Source organism: Eptatretus burgeri, chromosome 17, assembly GCF_056783735.1.
Source record: "Eptatretus burgeri isolate ZD-2024b chromosome 17, Ebu_testis_v1, whole genome shotgun sequence".
Lineage (NCBI taxonomy): Eukaryota > Metazoa > Chordata > Myxini > Myxiniformes > Myxinidae > Eptatretus > Eptatretus burgeri.
Genome location: NC_140977.1, coordinates 25,893,213 through 25,912,957, shown reverse-complemented (window position 1 = coordinate 25,912,957; position 19,745 = coordinate 25,893,213). Strand labels below are relative to the sequence as shown.

The following is a 19,745-nucleotide window of genomic DNA, read 5'->3' as shown; positions in this document are numbered from 1 at the left end:
AACTGCAGAATTCACAGATGACTGGTAACTACTTAAGCTTGACTCCTCAAGAGGCTCCTTTACACCATCTTGTCAAGGTCACTTGGGACCGGGTCAGGCCGCATGAAGTTGTCTGATTGGTCATGGGCAGGGCTTTGAATGGTGAGAGTCACCTGCTCGAATACAAGGGCTGTTGTGGCCCATTTGGGCTGCGTATACGTGGCCATTCAACGTCGTCACGATGACATCATTGTACGACTTGATTTTGAAGAGGAAGCACAAAAATGACGAACATTCCTGAGTCGATGCAGGCAAAAAGTTTGTCTCGGTGCTGGCAAACCACACAAGTGCAGCTATTCATATAACGCATGAAATCGCTGGTTTGACGAGTTTGTGCAGCATCCGTTAAGAAGTTCGTGATGTCACAAGTATAAAACATGTATGACGTATTATTTAATGGCGGCCTGGTATTGTGTGAATGCCAAATGCACTTTCGCAGTCACTGCTGGCCCAGGTCCAAGTGGTCCCTCGAAGATGTGGTGTAAATGAACCTAATCGGGCAACTAAACAGAAGTCACGTGATCAGTGATATAACGTGCATAACTGCTCGTACATGTAAGACTCGCTTTAGTCCATAACCATGCATCATTCACACGATTGTTAAAATATTATTACATAATTTTTATTGATGATAGGCAGTCAACACAGCAATAACTTAAACACTGTGTACTGAATTGCATAACTGGATAGTGATGGTTGTTATCTACTATATCGACCATCTTAGCTCACATTTTTCTGACTCAACATTATTGAAAAAAGATTGCTGTTTTGTGAACCAGAAGATGTGACAAAATAACAGAGAAACTACAAAAAGTTGGTTGCATGTGGTGTAAACCTAACTTTCTTCTTCTTGTTGTGTTTGGCGGTTTGGCTGCCAGGTAGCTTTCATTTTGTTGGAGCATGACTGTGCTGCTGATGCTGTGCCCCTAAATCAGTTACTGGTACTCATTTCACCAACCTTAGTAGGATGACAGGCTCAGTCAATCCCACCTGGTGTTAATTCAGTGGCCAACAGGGCTTGAACTCAGGATGCTAAGATCCCAAGCCAGCCAGCCTAACCACTAAGCTAAGATCCCAAGACAGCCACCTTAACCACAAAGCCAACACCAGGCTTACAACCTAACTTTGATGGGATGCTATGATGATTGTTAAGGCCTAAGTCACATTTGCCATGGCAGCCGTGGGGTCTCCAAAATCTACAGCCACTAGCAATTATACAGCGGCCGCAGTATTTCCACGGTCACACAACGTAGCAGTTACATATGTTTTTATTTTAGGGGAGCCACACGGCGTATTTAGAAATTGTGGAGACCGAAAACGTGGGGGGTGCCATACGGTCTTTGATTTGATGTCGCACGGTGACCTTAGGGCATTCCTGCGGCGGCCATAGAATTTTCATGGCAGATGCAAGGTGCCCGCAGGGGGACCGCAGGGGGGACCTAAGCCGAACATATGGCCAGACGGACGGTAACGAGTGGGTTAATTTTTTTATTTTTTTTTTACCAGTTTTTTTTTTTTCGGCTTGTCGAATTGCTACGGTGAACGTAGAAATGAAAAAAGTTAGAACTCTGCGCTATAATTCCACGGCGACCTTATGACCTGTAAAAGATAGCCAAACGGCGTAGGGCCACCCTGAGGCCACCTCAGAAACTCTGCGGCCGCCACACGTTTCTGTCAATTCAGAGAGCGTATGGCTGCCATATCCTCGCCGTAGAGCAAATGCGACTTAGGCCTGAGTAGCAGATATACCCTTCAAGGTTGGGTGATGGGATGGAATGGCACTTGGTAGGGCAGGATGGTCATAGAACAACAAGACAACAATCCTGTGATGGTTGGCTGAGGCCCAAAAGGAATGCAGTGATGTCATCTGGCATGGCGAATGCTTTGCCAAAAGTTTACATTTGATTAGATTTAACAAGAAAAATTGGAAAGACATTAAGTTGCCATAAACAGAATTGGAAGACATTGTAAATTATAACGATGAAATTTAGTGATGATGTGTGAAGTGGTGAGAGAGAGAGAGAGAGAGAGAGAGAGAGAGAGAGAGAGAGAGAGAGAGAGAGAGAGAGAGAGAGAGAGAGAGAGAGAGAGAGAGAGAGAGAGAGAGAGAGAGAGAGAGAGAGAGAGAGAGAGAGAGACAGAGAGAGAGACACAGAGACAGAGACAGAGACAGAGACAGAGACAGAGACATAATACGTGTCAGACAAAGACGCATGTCATTTTATATATATGTATATTTCGCAGTCACTAGTATATTGTTGCGAATTCGCGCCTGCCGGCGTGTGAACGGCCGCGTAACTCGAATTGCGGCACGTCGCCTACCGGACAGACAATTCTGTCGTGACCCTCTCGGACCAACTCCGGGAGCTGGTCACGGGTGGGCCTTTCGACCTCATCACAATCGTGCCAATCGGCCACCCGCGTAGGATAGGGTTGTTCGCCAAACTCGACCTACCTAAGTACCCACGCGGATGGTAAACCGGGCGATCGTACCTCGCCGCAGGTCGACTCCGGACACGAGCCGCTTGGGTGGCCCATTCCGTACTATCGGGATAACCGAGCGGTGTTATCGTCGACCTGCACGGTTCAGATTAATTACCGGGATGTTGCACCGACTACGAACCCCTTACGTGATGCAAGATGGAGGGTCAATAGAGAAAAGAGAAAGCGAAACGGGCACAGTTCAACAAGCAAGCATTTTATTTCCCGGCACACGGAAAGCACGGATATACAGCCATACAGAATCATAATGCACATAAAGCAAATGTAACAATTAAAACCGACTACGCGCACACGGCAACACTTATACAGTTTTACTTTACAGACGGTGCCAACACACATTTACACAAAAGCAAAGGAAAGAAGCCCCCCTCACAGACAAGGAGGCAGACAGGCCCGTAGGCCAAATGTACGCGTGACCTGGAGGAGCGGCCAGGTCCGCGAGACCGGGGAGGTCTTACCCGCGTCCTCGTGACGCGTTGGCGGGCAAGCCGCAAATGTGGCGGCGCCGCTGTGCCCCGACTCCGTGCCCCTTGGCGGGTTTCGTTGGCACCACGTTTGGGGTGGGGTGGGAACGGGGCCCCTTTTTGCACTATCTCATTGTGGGGGAAAGCGGAATTGTTGATGCCCTGGGGGAGGGGAGTGGCTGGCTGGCTTGGGTCCCACGACGAGACGAGCGATCCCCCACACCGCAACCTCGTCGCCGACCGCCGTCCTTCCTGCCTCGGACCCGAGCTCCCTTGCTTGCAGTTCCGCCGCGCGCACTTGACTCCACTCCGCCAATGCACGCTCCTTGTCCCCCAAGAGCAACCTCTCGACGACACTCTCCAAGTAACTCCAAAACCCAACTCTTTTCAATTCGCCTTGCGCTCGCCTTTTTATAGGCGGCAGGAGCAGCCAATATGCAAATTTTAGGATCAGAACGTGATTGGAGGCGGGGCCACGCCGCCCCCCCCCACCGGTCAGCCATTGGTCAGGCAAAAATGGGCGTGAACCTCTCCTGATCCTAAAATTTGCATATACGGACTTCACATACACATGCTTGGAGGCGGGGCCAAGCCACCCCGCGCTCGCCAATTGGACGGAGGAGAAGTGGGCGAGAAGCGTTTCTGATCCGAATTTTCTCCTCAGAAAGGCCGCCATTCGCGCTCGCGGCTCGGTGCGTTCGGCACCAATCGCTGAATGGGCCCGAGACAGCCCGACCTTCAGTGTTCACAGGTGGCGCGGGAATGGCCACAGAAGCGATATATATTTATATATACATAATATGTATATATACAAAAGCATTTAATGAAACACTTTTTTCTTTTCCCCTCAGGGTGGCCCAGGACGGCCTGGCTTTGATGGGCCGAAGGGTGATCCAGGTCCTTCAGGTGCACCTGGCTTTCCAGGTGAGATTCATTCACTTCACCACAAGGTCAAGTAGATAGTGAGAGTTTTTGTTTCCGAGCTCTTGTTGTTTGCGAGTGTTCATGAAAAGTCTCATGGAAATCTAAAAAATAGTCGGCCTTTGTGTGCCAGTGTTACAGCTAAATTCGAAATTACATTTTTGTGTTTGACCCTTACCAATCTGCAGTTGTTACAATGATCGTATGATTTGGCATTTTGGAATGATCAACCTCCAATAGAAAATCAAAACAGAAAAGACGACTATATCATTTCATGATGGCGAAGGTAGATTCAAGATTTACATGTGGCTAAAGACTAAGAATGTATTACCTACATAAATGTGGCAGACGTTTTCACCCCCTTCTCTTCTCCAAACCCCACCGGACTCACCTGCAAGCATTAGTATGAACCTTCCACCCTTATATACAAAAAATATAGATGACCTTTTCTTTTAACCTTGTCTTGTCTTGCACCCAATACATCCATCCTTATATGAAAACCATGTTCTTGACTTTACGACAAATTCGAATTTCATGTCAAACATGGGTTTCCAAGTTCGGCCAGTGGCAGTAAAATGTGATTTACACACATTGACCTTTGAGTATTTTCTTTATTATTCATTCTTAGGTAGCAAGGGAGATCCAGGTCGCAGTGGTCAAACTGGATTTCCAGGAGATAAAGGTTTCCCTGGCCCAGAAGGTAAGGCTGTGGACTTTAATGATAATTTTTGGTCCGTGATTGTAACCTTCAGTCTTTTGTTATTTTTTTAAAGAATTTTAATAATAACCCCCCAAAAAATTTGGTTTCTCACATATTTAAATTGATTCATTGTGTCAGAATATTCAGTTTATTGTGTACATTTGTAAGAGTACCTTTTCAAATCCATTTTTCATTGGCACTTCTGTTGTTCAGGTCCTGTCGGACCACCAGGGGAAAGTGGCCCTGGCCGAACGATAAAGGGTCACCCTGGACCACCTGGGTTTCCAGGAGATAATGGACCACCTGGACCTGCAGGCCTGCCAGGACCACCAGGTTCAGCAGGTATTACATATGCATAATTTATCTCCATTAATTTGTGGTGTTTTCAAATGTGTAGCCATTTATATATAATTATGGTCATAAAAAGTGTGGGAACTTTCATCCAAGGTGTGGAGATTCTAGTCAAGAGTTCAAACATGTTGACATCATGCACTCTTTTATTAGGACACATAGGGCCACCGGGCCCTCCAGGCAGTCGTGGTAGTCCAGGATTTGATGGAAGCCCTGGTGTTAAGGGCGATTTGGGACCACCAGGTCTCTCAGGTGAGAAAGTCTTCCTGCTGAGGTTGTATTTCACGTGCTAACCGTTGTATCACTGGGATGAACATATCATTGGTTTGTGAAATTTCTCGGTTTGCCATCCACAGGAGAACGAGGCTTCCCAGGTCCACAAGGTCCAACTGGCTTAGCTGGCGATCCTGGACGCCCTGGCTCAGCCTCAATGGTCCACGGCTTCATGCTGACCAGGCACAGCCAGATGACTGACATCCCATCATGCCCAATTGGTACATCGATACTCTTCGATGGCTATTCATTGCTCTACGTGCAAGGAAATGAAAGGGCACATGGACAAGACCTTGGTGAGAACATTGCACCCACAAAATTTGCTTAAAACCCATAAGTAGACGTCAAAAGAGCAGTGAAGTTATAAAACAGAGCAAGAAAGAGCTACAAGGCACATTTGTCATCACGGCAAACAGGAGAAATGACTGACAGATTCCTAACAGGACTACGTGTTATAAGTGGTGAATAATTAGCATTTTGTAAATGCAAGTACCTCCAACAGTGTAAGTGATGGAGATACGAGCAAATTGAATCAAAAACATCAATTTGCTAACTTAATATTTAATAGCTGTATCTCTCTTTGCAAAAGTCTCTGCTTGAAAGGGAGTCTTCAGGAGTGTAAAAAGATAACTGGGAGGTTGTAGCTTATTGGAGAGGACATTCGACTCCTGTCCCATGGGGTTGTGGGAGATATCAGAGAGTAGTTTGCTCAAAATAGTGATACTACCATAATAAGCTACTTTTTCAGTTGCTTCACAGTCGCTGCTTTTATAATGGTGGCTTTCTGCAGAAGTGAACTACTTTTCTCAGCCAAATGTAGCTGCTGCTACAAGTTGCATTTTTCTTGTCACAGCAGGAATGCTTGAGGTGAACTGTTTGAAAATGATTCCATCTTTTATTTCTGACCTACGAATGTGCAACACAGTATCTTTAAGATTAATGAGCTACCTTTTCAAAGTACCTTTAAGATTAGCTAGCTGGCTTTTCAAAGTAGCGTTAAGATTAGCTAGCTACGTTTTCAAAGAAGCGTAAAGATTCTCTCACTACCTTTTCAAAGTACCTTTTAACATTAGCGAGCTACCATTTCAAAGTAGCGTTAAGATTAGCTGGCGACCATTTCAAAGCAGTGTGAAGACTAACTGACTACCATTTCAAAGTCGCATTAAGATTACTTAGCCACGTTTTCAAAGTAGCGTTAAGATTCACTCGCAGCATTTTCAAAGCACCTTTAAGATTTGCAAGCTACCATTTCAAACTAGTGTTAAGATTTGCTAGCTACCGTTTCAAAATAGCTTTAGGATTAGCAAACTACCATTTCAAAGTACCTTTAAGATTAGCCAGCGACCATTTCAAAGTAGCGTTATGATTTGCTATTTACCATTTCACAGTACCTTTAAGCTTAGCCAGCTACCATTTCAAAGTAGTGTTAAGATTTGCTATCTACCATTTCAAAGTAGCGTTAAGATTAGCTAACTACCATTTCAAAGTACCTTTAAGATTAGCTAGCTACCATTTCAAAGTAGCGTTAAGATTAGCTAACTACCATTTCAAAGTAGCGTTAAGATTAGCTAACTACCATTTCAAAGTAGCGTTAAGATTAGCTAACTACCATTTCAAAGTAGCGTTAAGATTAGCTAACTACCATTTCAAAGTAGCGTTAAGATTAGCTAACTACCATTTCAAAGTAGCATTAAGATTAGCTAACTACCATTTCAAAGTAATTTTAAGATTAGCTAGCTACCATTTCAAAGTCATGTTAAGATTTGCTCGCTACCATTCCAAAGTAGTGTTAAGATGAGCTTGCAATCTTTTCAAAGTAGTGTTAAGATTAGTTCGCTACCATTTCAAAGTTGCGTTAATATTTGCTAGCAACCTTTTCAAAGTACCTTTAAGATTAGGAAGCTACCTTGTGAGGTACCTTTGAGTATCAAGCTACCTTGTGACATGTGGTTCCTTTAAATGTATCTCAGTACCTTTTCAAAGTGGGTTGAAGAATGGCTCACTACTTTGTTACCTTGTTATCAAGCAAGAATAAGGGTTTGAAGTCGAAGCTTTTGGAGTCAGAGTTAATCTCAGGAGAATTTATTATTCTTCATATTAAATGATCGATGAACAATCCAACTGTCTAACTAATGACATGAAAGAGGAGAGTCATCTGCCTGCCCTGCCTGATCTGGACTTTTGATGCTATTCCACACTTTGTTGACCTAAACTTTTGACTTTTAATGCACTCAAGGAAATATGAATGGGCACTAAAATGCTACCTATGAAAATGGAGTGACACTCAAATCCCCCAAACAAAATCCAATACAATAATGCACTTATTTTGTTTGTTTGTTTCTCTCTCTATTTGATAATTTTCTCTTGAACTACTCGACCAGGGACCATAACACCCATATCATTCATTAAAAAGGTCTTTGGCCAAGAAGTTCCGGTTGTATTTTATTTTTTTCCATTACGAATGACCATGTTTTTAGCTTACTTAACCGCTACCTTTACGAAATCATCGCGAGATGACGGAATGTCATGAGATTGTGAATTTTACGTGGTTTTAATTTTTTTAATTTAAACATTGTTATTAATGAGCGGGAACAGGAACAACACTGGCATGATAGCCCGAATGGCCTCCTCCTGTGCCAAAGTTTCTTGTGTATCCTGATGTAACATTTTAGCGAAAGGGAACGAAGGGGGGGGGGGAGTACAGAGAGTTGTGGCTGGGGGGAAAGACAGAGATTTGGGAGAGTGAGGTTGATTAGGAGGGGTGCTGAGGACTTGAGGTTGGGAGAGAGATGGAGGACTTTGGATGGGGAGGGGTTTTGAAGACTTGTAATGGGGTGAACATTTGAAGACAGGGTGGGGAGGGGTTTGAAGACTTGGGATTGGGGTGGATCTTGAGGACTTGGGGTTAGGTGGGGGTGGTTGAGGACTTGTAGTTGTGTGGAGGGTGTTTGAGGTCTTGAAGTCACATTTTTCATTACACAGAATTTCTGCAGCTCTCTTCTTGTTAAATATAAACTGTGAATTAGACCAATGTAGCTTTTTGGACAAATGGTAGAGTGAAGCTCTGAGACAACCCAAGGAGGTTATATTTTATCTCGAATAATTTTAAGATTTGTATGAAGACATCACATGAGATTACCATCCAAACAGGTACGGCAGGAAGCTGTCTCCGCCGGTTCAGTACGATGCCTTTCATGTTCTGCAACATCAATAACGTGTGCAACTATGCATCTCGGAATGACTACTCGTACTGGTTGTCCACACCACAACCAATGCCGATGAGCATGGAGCCCATTAGGGGACGTGACATCCAGTCCTTCATCAGCAGGTCAGGCACACAGATTCCACAAGGACGTTCATTCACAATTACTTCTACCAACTTGTGGTGCTATTTCTTACACTACACTCCATTGTCTCTCTCACTTCCCCCAGATGTGTTGTATGTGAAACTCCAGCAATGGTTATAGCGGTGCACAGTCAGTCCATCATGCTCCCCGCTTGTCCTGCAGGCTGGGTGTCACTCTGGATCGGATACTCCTTCGTGATGGTAAAAGCAGTTATTTTTGAATGCTTCGGTTTTTAACCTAAATCGTACCACATTACAGACACGTATCGCAAAAAAACACAACGTGGAAGTTTGACAAACACATCTGACTATATTTTGTCAAAAATAGCAATGGCCACTTATACCCATGGATCTTGCATCTCATCACAACGCGCAAGTTCAGGGCACAGCTGCACCCACAGCAAATGATGCTTCCCACAGTCGTCACATACGGTAGAAGAAGAAGAAGAACAAGTTCAGGAAATTTTTTTGTTGGAACCATGCTGAGCCAGAACCAAAAGCCTTGTCTCCATTAGCATGACGTAAGCTCGAGTATGACGTCATTACTTTCCACTTGAACGTGCTGCTTTTGTAATTGAGAGATGTTTTAAGCTGGAATTTTGCAGCAGAGCTTATGTAGTTACGATCACTAGTTCCTGGTTCCGATGGATTTCTAAAATTTGAATCTGAGCATGTCATGTTTGCGGGAGGGGGGCTAAATCTTTGAACAGCTGTGTTTGAAAATGTCCCACCGTGCATTTCTTTTTTTTTGCCGACTTCCATGAATACAAATTTGCTCAACTCCAAACTGTCGTTCGAGCAATGCATTTAATCGTTGTTTTCACAAATGCTGACCGAACTCCACTTTTGCATGTTTTAACATGCTCCATCGTTTTTTGGCTTGATAAGGTCTAATCATGGGCAGACATTGGGTCTCACCATCTGCTTATTGCACTCACGTGATGTGTCCTCCCCACTTCGGTGGGTACTGAACAACTGGCACATGATTCCTGCAGAGTCCCGGATGAACACGACTCGGTGGGTGAAACATACAGCGTTGATAACAACTCGTACAACAACAACTCGAACAACAACAACTCGTATGACTAAGGCAGACAATCGAAAGATAGAGATTTTGATTTGAAGATTATTTTTCCCATCACATTCTCTTTCCATTGGTTGATCAATCCAATCTGACATCACTGATCACGTGTTGCAATATACAAATCAAACTTACTAAAATTATGTTTTGTGCAATGTAGTGTTAAACCATTAACAGGCCAAGCCATGAGGCTTGCACTAAAATCTTGCATCCTGCCTCTTTCTCCCTCCTCTCTTCTGCCTCTCCCGATGCTCTTCTGCTTCTCTCTCTCCTTCTTCTTTGACTTCTCTGTCCCTCTCCTTCTGCTGCTCTCTCTCGATCCTTCTGCCACTCTCTCTCCCTCTCCTTCTGCCGCTCTCTCTTCCTCCTTCTGTCTCCTCTCTCTTTCTGGCTTTCTCTAACTCCTGCTCCTCTTTCTCTCTCCTTCTCTCTCTCTCCCTCCCTCTGCTGCTCTCTCTCCCTCTCCTGCTGCTCTCTCTCCCTCACTCTGCCGCTCTTTCTCCCTCTCTCCTTCTGCCCCTCTCCCTCTCCTTCTGCCCCTCTCCCTCTCCTCTCTTTCCCTCCTACTGCCTCTATTCTCCTCCTGCCCCTATCTCCCTCCTTCTGCCTCTCTCATTCTCCCCCCCTCTCTCATTCTCTCTCTCTCTCTCTCTCTCTCTCTCTCTCTCTCTCTCTCTCTCTCTCTCTCTCTCTCTCTCTCTCTCTCTCTCTCTCTCTCTCTCTCTCTCTCTCTCTCTCTCTTCCTCTCCTACCGTTCTCTGCCTCCTTCGACCTTTCTCTCTGCTTCTCCTCTTGCCTCTCTCTCCCTTTCCTTCCATCTCCCTCTCCTTCCACCTCTCTCCCTCTCCTGCCACTCTCGAGATCCCTCTTTTAGATTGTTGTCATGGTCATTTCAGGAGAATGATCACTCTCATCTCTTTCTGTTTCTCTAGCACACTAGTGCTGGAGCAGAAGGATCAGGTCAGGCTCTTGCCTCTCCCGGCTCTTGCCTTGAAGAGTTCCGATCATCTCCATTCATCGAGTGTCACGGCCGAGGTAGCTGCAATTACTACGCAAACTCCTACAGCTACTGGCTCAGCACCATTGAAACCTCAGAAATGTTCCGGTGAGTCTCCTTCCACTGTTGATGGACAGCGCGCACGTTCCAACAGTTAACCGCACCCATCACCGCCAAAGTCTGTCTGCTCAAGCCATTCATCTTTGCCACCAGGAGATGGTGCTAGACAGTAGAGAATAGCTGTGAGCTGGAGCACAATTGCTTTGGCTTTTCAAATCTATTACTATGTATTTTTGTTATTAACGTCAGCATGCGTGCACTTTGACGTCATGAGATAGCATGTGCTAAATAAGTTGCATTGTGAGCCACAAACGAGTTGGCAACCAAAGCGATATGGGGAGACGTGGCTCATTAAGCTGTTCTTTTGCCAGAAGGTAGTCTTTACGAATCCAGCAAGCCAAAAGACCTGCAGTACAAAATCACGGCCAGATATTCCACAAGCAAGTAATAACACAAGAGAATAGCACTCGTGATATTTCGGCAGATACGTCGCTCTCGCGTTGCATTCGGCTAACAGTCACATGCACGTGTGCCGAGCAGGACACCATCAGCAGAAACGCTGAAAGCCGGAGACCTTCGCTCGAGGATCAGTCGGTGCCAAGTGTGCATGAGGCAACAGTAACGGCCTCAGATCCAGCTTGCTGCCTCGCAGCACGGAAAGCACTACAAGGCCTAAAAGGAGCACAAGAGGGACGGTGTGCTGATGGATGGGGGATTGGGGAGGGTGGGGGGATTGGGGTTGATTTCACAAAGGTGCTGCCATTTGTAAATGATACAGACTCTATGCATGAAATGTATTTACCTCAGGCATCTTATATGTATAACAGTTTATTGCTCACAATCTCACAAAACGCGCCGTCTCGATACTTGCTCGGCCGCTGACGTAGAAGTCAATTATGGTGCTTATATTGTTAATAAAAGTGTCCTTAAGCTTCGTCTCGTGTACAGTAAAACAGAGGGTTTGTGATGGGCAAAATAAAAAGTAATAATAATTTTAAAATGTTATTTTAAACTCTGCGCAATTGGAATTTTTATTTACAACGTAGCATGTCTGGCCCAAACGTCCAAATTATGCACCGCGTCCACTCGCAGACGACTGAAAACCACTAGAAGGTCTACAGAGACAATTTATGAAAATATATTTCAACTTTATTAGAATTGAGGTGTGAAAATTGGTTGATTACCATCATACTTGGCTGGGTCACGTTTCCAACCTCAGAATGAGAGTGAAGATTAAAAAAAAAAACACTGCCACAAAGTTGTAGGGCACTTCTCACCGCTTTTATGGTCTACCCCCAATCCTCCAACCCCTTTCTTTCCACCCCATTACCCTTCAGCCTTCTCTTCTCTTCAGGGCCTCAAATCCCTCCCTTACCCCTTCCCCGACAGCATCACAGATCCAGTCACAAACCCTCTGCCACTGTATCCACTCCAAGCTAAAGCCTTCAGCTAACGTTCGTCGAAATGGTCAAATAATTATTTTGTGTTCTCTTTCACGTCCGTCTTGTACCTGCTTCTAAGGTGATGGTAAATGCGTTTTTACAAATATATATATATATTAAATATTTTGAAGAAAGCTATTATGGAATTGCATTTGCAAATATGAAAGTCTATGTTTTAGAAAGAAACACATCTGCAGTAAACACATCGTTCCAAAGAATAAGTGGGGCTTTGGGGGAGGAAGAGGTTAAGAAAAATGCATCTATACGAGGCATTAAAATGTATCGTAAATAATTTAAGAGCGTGGAATTTATTTATTTATTTCTGCGCTCATTAATGTGTTTTGACAATGTTGACATGGTCTATGTGCTGTCACACAGGAATCATTTCAAACGTCCCATTATTTTTAGGATGCATTGCTTTTTCCAAGGGACGTGTGTTGCGATGCTGCCTTGCTTTTTGTCAGAGCACATTTATGCAAACGTACGATTGGCTCACGAGTGTGCATAATTAGGCTCATTGACCCATAAAGTGTCTCACGAGTCCTCGATGATTGGCTCATGAACCTCCACTGTTTGGCTCATAGGTCTAAAGGAAATGCTTCATATATATGCAGAAATTGGCTCATAAATCCCCAGTGATCGGCTCATAAGCCAGCACAATTTGGCTCATAAATCCTCAGCAAATAGTTCACAAGTCTGCAGCAACTGGCTCATGGAAGCTGCACAATTTTATTCATAATTCCACGGTGTTTGGCTCGTTCACCTGCAGCGATTAGCTCATAAGCCTGCAGAAGATGGCTCAGGTCTACAGTGAGTGGCTCATAAACGTGCACAATTTGATTCATAATTCCATTGTGATTGGCTCATTAGCCGACAGCAATTACATAATAGGTCTGTCAAGATTTGTTCATAATCTTGCAGCATTTGGCGCTACATGTTACAGAATTTGGCTCATAAGTCCCCAGTTATCAACTCGTGTACGTTTTCAGCATTTGTCTCATAAGCCTCTGGCAATTGGCTGCGTGGAGTGATTGGTTCATAAATATACAGCATATATCACCACGGGGCATGGCCAGGGTGAAATGCCGAAATACCATTTGACCCGAAGTCGGAAAGAACTGTTTTTCTTGGCTAAAGATGCATCTCAAAGGTCTCTTTTGTGTTACTTATTCTGCAACAAACACACACACACACACACACACACAAACACACTTCTATTACAAGGACACAGTGTGTTAATAATGAAACACTCAATGCACATCGTTTCAGTCCCTTCATTCTCTATCTTGGAGAAACACTGATGATTACATTACCGGTTTTTCTTTTTTTGTCGTTGTTGTTGTTAAGTGTTCTGTTTGTGTAGATAGATTGAGCCCTGTATGCATTTGAAAGAAACAAAAAAGGAAAAAAAAAGAAGTAGAAGAAGCCTTTAACCTGATTGCCCAGCATTTCAATTTATGTCACTGAATACTACTGAATGCTTATTTACACAGCACAACAGTATGTTTGCATGCTTTGACACTAAATAAACGATGAGGAGACGATTCAGCCAATTTTGGCTTTTTTTAAAGTCACGATTTTATTCTTGATTTTTAAGGTGAATGTGAGGACTTCTTAAGAAATGGAATATTTTTTTTACCTTGGAGCGTACGGATCGCAGATCGACGGAAGTCCAGCACCTTTGTAAAAGGATATGTTTTCCAGAAACACTTTCTTTTCTTTTCTTTTTCGCAATGTTCACCATCACCGAAGCAGGGAATTGCATTTTCACGTAGAAATTGGCACCGAGCAACTCCAAAAGTGCCTTGAACACTTACGTTGAGCATTTTCTACCTGTAGTGTTTCGTTTATCTAATTCGCAGTGACGTACGAAATTCCAAATGTTTGTGGAGCAAGATATCATTTCCTCCAAGAAATGGCATTTGTTTTGTTTGTTTTTTTTTCAAAAAAAAATAATCAATATGTTGTCCATAAAGTCCTTGTGCAACTTTGAAGTTTTTATAACTTTTGATGTGCACATGATAGAAACAACCATTGAATGGTTCATGAAATCCTAATTCATAAAGATTTTTAAAGTTTTCAAGTTTATATTAAAAAAAAAAGTTTTTACTCTACACAGTTCGATTTTTCAGGCTCCAACATAACCGCCATCTTTCGTAATACATCATTTAATCCTTTTTTCCAACTTGTTGAAAACATTCTCTAGTTACTGCCGAGTAATTTCATCAATTGTATTTGCGATCCCGGCCCTAAGTTCATCCAAATAATGTGGTTTTGATGAGCACACGGTTTTATAGAGCCACATAAACTGTAGTCCATTGGGGAAAGGTCAGGGGGAATGAGGTGACAAAGCAATTGTTCTGCATCTACCGATCCACTTGTCTGGGAAGACTTCATTCAAGAACTGTCGCACATTCAAAGCATAGTGATAGGGAGCCTCGTGTTGCTGGTACAAGTAGTTCAGGAGCCAAATGTGGTAATTGTGGTGGTTGACTTTACCACTGATTTTCTAGTTCATCAGAAAATGTCAACTCATCAAAAAGCCCAAGGAAATTGTGAAGTTAACAACAGCAAGAACAACATTAATAACTATAGTAACAAAACTCAATGAATTATGCTTTCATTTGCCATTTATAGTTTGTTTCTCGCCTGTGTGCCTCAAAAGTTGTAAAAGTTCAAAGTTGCACAAGGACTTTGTGGACACCCTGTATATATAATTCCATATTAATTATATATACTTGTACAATGAAAAATATGTAACGGTGTTTCTTGCACTGTTGTATCTAGTTATAAGAACGTTTGGACCTTAAAGCCTGCTCTTTCCTGGTGCGGTCAATGGCCCAAAAAGGTAGCTTGAGTTCACCACGACCTCTCACCATGGCTGACCATATCGCGTTTCTTCATGCCGATGTGAACTTTTTGGCACTCGAGCCTCATGGATTGTTTGTTCTTTTTTCTATCTGGATCTCTGAGCCCATTCCACATGCTTGACTTCTCACTTGTCCTAAGTTTAATAAACCTCATATAAACGTGTGATCGAGAGTGTTTCTTACCCTACTGAGAGGGTGACCTTTTTATTTTTGTATATAAATGCATTATTACTTCCACCAGCGAAGGTGGATGGAAGTTATGTTTTCACACCTGTCTGTCTGTCTGTGAGTACGATATCTCAAAAGGTTAAGGACGGATTTGAGCGAAACTTTGTGGATATGTTGGCTGTGTGACAAGGACGAATCCATTCAATTTTGCTGAAGATCTGGATCTGGATATAAGAATTTTAAAGATTTTTTTAAAAAGAGATGCTTCAACATTGAGAGATAGAGCCAAAACTATAAATAGCATGTTATTTCAAAAAGTTATGGACGGAGTCAGACGAAACCAGGTGGACAGGTTGGGTATGTGGCAAGATGAATGGGTGAGATTTTGGTGAAGATCTGGACCTGGATATTAGAATTTTTAAATTTCTTTAGTGATTCTTTACAACTGAGAGATGCAGCCTAAAACTATGTTTAGCACTATATCTCAAAAAGTTATGAACGGATTCGGACAAAACTTGGTGGACACGTTGGGTGTGTAACAAAGACGAATTGAATCGATTTTAGTGAAGATCCAAATTTGGACACCATAATTTTTTTAATTATTCTTCAACATTGAGTGACGGGGCCAAAAACACACACACACACATACATATATATATATATATATATATATATATATATAGATATATAGCATGATATTTCAAAAAGTTGGGACAGACTCGGATGAAACCAGGTGAACAGGTTGGGTGTGTGTGACAAGAATGATTTGATTTTGGTTAATGTCTGGATGCAGATCCGGCCTGTCAGTGGGATACAAAACGTAAACTTCAGCCTGGTGGAAGTACGTGCTCTACCGAGTGCCATTCTAGTTGAGAGTTGTGTTTTACCATTATCATCAGCAGCAACAATGTACCATACTCTTCAGAGTACTACCTAAGTAGTCTCTTGCCAAGGGTTATGATGTTTTGCTGGGTGGTTGGGTTATGTTTGGTTTGATTATGGGTGGTTTGCAGTTGGCTTCCCAGAAATCATTCGGGACCCTAATTTGGGATTTGTTCATGGTGTCTAAGAAAACGCACCTACTTTTCGCAAAAGACACAGTGGGATCTTTAATGTCCACTGAACACTAGTGCTGGCAGAAGGGTCTTCCGGGTGAATGTCCTTTCGATGGACGGTGCACACACTGATGTCTCACCCTGTTTGCGATACTCCAGGCATGACAGTTTATGGCTGGGTGAAGATTCAAACCCAGGTGAGACAAGTAAGAGGTGAGTATACATACCTCTGGGCTATCCTACCAGGTCCTTTTTTAATTTTTTTTTAACCACCACACCTTTATCTGCAAATGTGTTCACGTTTTGGTCCAAAGTTTAGTAAAAGTGAAACTTGGCCGTTTATTCATTCTGGTGGAAGCAACCAGGAAGTAATAATGTGCAATTGACACCCTAAACCCCCCAGGTTTGCCATTAAAGATGTCCAAAAATTCCGAAATACAGAATGAGGAATTTTAATGGAATCTTTCCTCATATCAAGGAATCCAACATAATGAGTACTCGAAGATTTCCCACTGGTATAATCTTCAGGCCTCAAAGCCTAATTCTCCTGCTGTTGTACAGCTCTTCCACTTCGACTTTGGACCATTTAAATTAATTAATTAATTCCAATAACATACCCCTGCTCCCCATCCCCCCACCCTTTCCAATAATTTCCCAGACCACATATTTCAACAAAACTTACAACACATTGCGCTGTATTGGTCCATGGTGATCACAACCGCCCTATGTGAAGAATGCAGACCAGTAAGGGTCTCACTGAGGGGAGGTGATGAACCTCACACGAGTCCCATAGAGAGAAAATTTGGAATTTTTCTGGGATAATCACATGACGGTGTGCTCCACGGTGCAGTGATGTTCACTCCACCGTTGAAATGAAACGCAAAGTATAAATGGAGAATGAAGCTAAACTCTAAGCCAGCTTCTTCTGCACCCGATAGCATCTTCAACCAAGCATTGTGCTGTTGATTGTGACGTCATCAAAGTTGAAGTTTTGCGTGCATAGCAACAAGTCCGTGCCCCCAAGGCCAAGAAAGATCGGAATTGTTCATTTTCGTTGTTCTCAATCATGTCCTGAAACAAATGGTGGGAAAACCTTTGATTAGAGAAATATCTGCCTTTAAAATTAAAAAAAAAAATCAAATCACCACTGCATAAAGAACGCTCATTAATGATCATAGCTTGAGCAGTCTCAATAGTACAATATGTACTCCAAAATCTGAAATAGTTTGCAGCTCAAGTCTGGGTTCCATTCTCAACCTGACTATCAGATTGTTGGATTGGTGTTTCCCAGGTATGGAATATCACCAAGTCCAACGTCCCTCGGATGGACGTCACACCAAGTGTTCAGTCTGCTAGAATTAGCAGGCGGACATTAAAGATCCCACGGCATCTTTGGTGAAGAGTCGGCGAGTTATCACCGGTACTCTGGAAGAAATTTCAATGAGTCTCGGTGACAGATCTGGTTCGTTGCTTTATGGGTGAGCATTTAAAATGATAGAACATGGATAAACGACCATAGGGTGTTAACCATTGTGAAGGCTTCGATTGGTCTGATGGCCTCCCTTCTGTGTTATGAAAAAAAAAAAAAGTTCTGAAAATTTAAATGATTGATGCCATTTCCTTTCTATTCTGGCCCTGGCCTTGTGGACAAGCCAGGACCTCACTGATGGATGTGTTAGGCTATAAATTTCAAACCGAACGTGTAGTATGTTAAACTCCTTTGGGGGTAAATGTGGATGTGCAATCATTCATGGATTGCTGCTCGTTTTGTTTGCCCCACGCAGGAGGGGGGGGAGGGGCGGCCTTTGTGCCCCCCAAAATGCATGTGACATCACGGATCCACTGCGCGAGAGCCCTCTCGCTGGGGGGGGGGGGGCTTAGGACCAAACAAACAAATAAATAAATAAATCGCAGAGCACACCTTCAGGGTGGGATAAATAATTAATGCGGCTATTTGCATCAGGGCAGCAATTGATTTAATTAATAAGCCTCGTCGCAGGAAGGTATTGTGCCAATAATTTATCTTAAGTGCCGCGTAAAGAGGCCATTAATATTCCAATCGAGCTGTCCTTTTTCGAATGTCTCATCGTTATTCTGCGAGCGAGGGGGGGCAGGGGGCGGGGGGCGGGGGGCAGGCTCGGAAAGTCACTTTCCCTGCTTGTGGGGAGGGACATAAATCAGATCCTTAAAGCACGTGCTGATCAAACCGCCCTCCACACTTGGTATTACGGGCACAAAGCGCAGAGTCAGCGAAAGGACTATTAAGCGACCCGGTGATGCGTGGGGGGGTCGTGAATCTCACACGCGCAATGCACGCACTGCGGAGTCGTCCAACCGATCCGTGGTCCTCTCCATCTGGGCGTGTCCCGCCTGGCTAACGTTAGGGGGACCTGTTAAGAGGTGTTCATTCACAGCAACCCTTCCCAAAATTAACTGGGTGTGTGTGTGTGTGTGTGTGTGTGTGTGTGTGTGTGTGTGTGTGTGTGTGTGTGTGTGTGTGTGTGTGTGTGTGTGTGTGTGTGTGTGTGTGTCGTTGTCGTGTAGTAGATTGTAGAAAAATCGTGCAAATTATGATACAAGCATCAAATTTGGCATTTCTGTTCTGCAGGGCTTTCTGATCAAATCTGCCTGATTGGCCATTTGAAAATCCAAATTTTGAAAAAAAAAAAAAAAAAAAAAAATTAAATTTGAAGTCACAACCGGCTGAAATTCTTGAAGCGCAAGTGAACATCCCAGACAGAAAACCGAGGGGAGATGCAGTCATCATTGATGGCTCAGCACTTATCAATGCCCTACCTACACGCACTTCAAAGATATTTGATGACTATGCTAAAGAAGACATCATCCCAAAGGTGGAATCCTATGGTGCCAGGTACGGGAGGGTGGACGTAGTGTTTGATGTGTACAAGAAGTCAAGTCTGAAGTCCGAGGCAAGGTCGAAAAGGGGGCAAGGAATCAGAAGAAGAGTGACAGGAACCAGTAAGACCCCAAGTAACTGGAGAAGCTTTCTTCGAGATGACAGCAACAAGACTGAGCTGTTTCACTTCCTTGCGGAAAAGATGTGTGAAGCACAGACGACAAGCACAGTCATCGTCACAAAAGGAGGAGATGCCATTAGCAACACAAGGAAGTCACTGGATGCTGTGTCTCCATGTTGTCATGAAGAAGCTGACACTCAAATATTTGTACACACCAGGGATGCAACGACGGATGGTAGCAAGTCCATTATCATTAAGGCTAATGACACGGACGTACTAGTCATAGTAATATCTGTACTGCCATCCTTACAGGAACTAGGTCTTGAGAACATGTGGATTGCCTTTGGCCAAGGAGCCAAGGCGCGATGGATTCCAGTCCATGAGGTAGTTTCTGCAATAGGGCCTGAGAAAGTTAGAGGGATCCCATACTTCCATGAGTTCACTGGATGTGACGTCGTGTCTGCCTTCCACGGTAAAGGGAAGAAAACTGCTTGGCAG

At 43.6% G+C, this 19,745-nt stretch overlaps 1 protein-coding gene across 1 annotated transcript in view; it reads left to right on the top strand.

Moving 5' to 3' along the window:
- Positions 1-15,209, top strand: part of LOC147009591 (uncharacterized) — a 218,144-nt gene extending 202,935 nt beyond the window's left edge. Inside the window, exons 44-52 of the mRNA XM_085862393.1 lie at positions 3,857-3,929; positions 4,555-4,626; positions 4,840-4,968; positions 5,131-5,229; positions 5,334-5,546; positions 8,401-8,578; positions 8,683-8,797; positions 10,610-10,782; positions 11,275-15,209. Coding sequence (XP_085718519.1) covers positions 3,857-3,929; positions 4,555-4,626; positions 4,840-4,968; positions 5,131-5,229; positions 5,334-5,546; positions 8,401-8,578; positions 8,683-8,797; positions 10,610-10,782; positions 11,275-11,356 — 1,134 coding nt within the window. The 3' untranslated portion in view covers positions 11,357-15,209. The remainder of the gene's footprint in view (positions 1-3,856; positions 3,930-4,554; positions 4,627-4,839; positions 4,969-5,130; positions 5,230-5,333; positions 5,547-8,400; positions 8,579-8,682; positions 8,798-10,609; positions 10,783-11,274) is intronic.
- The last annotated feature ends 4,536 nt before the right edge of the window (positions 15,210-19,745 follow it).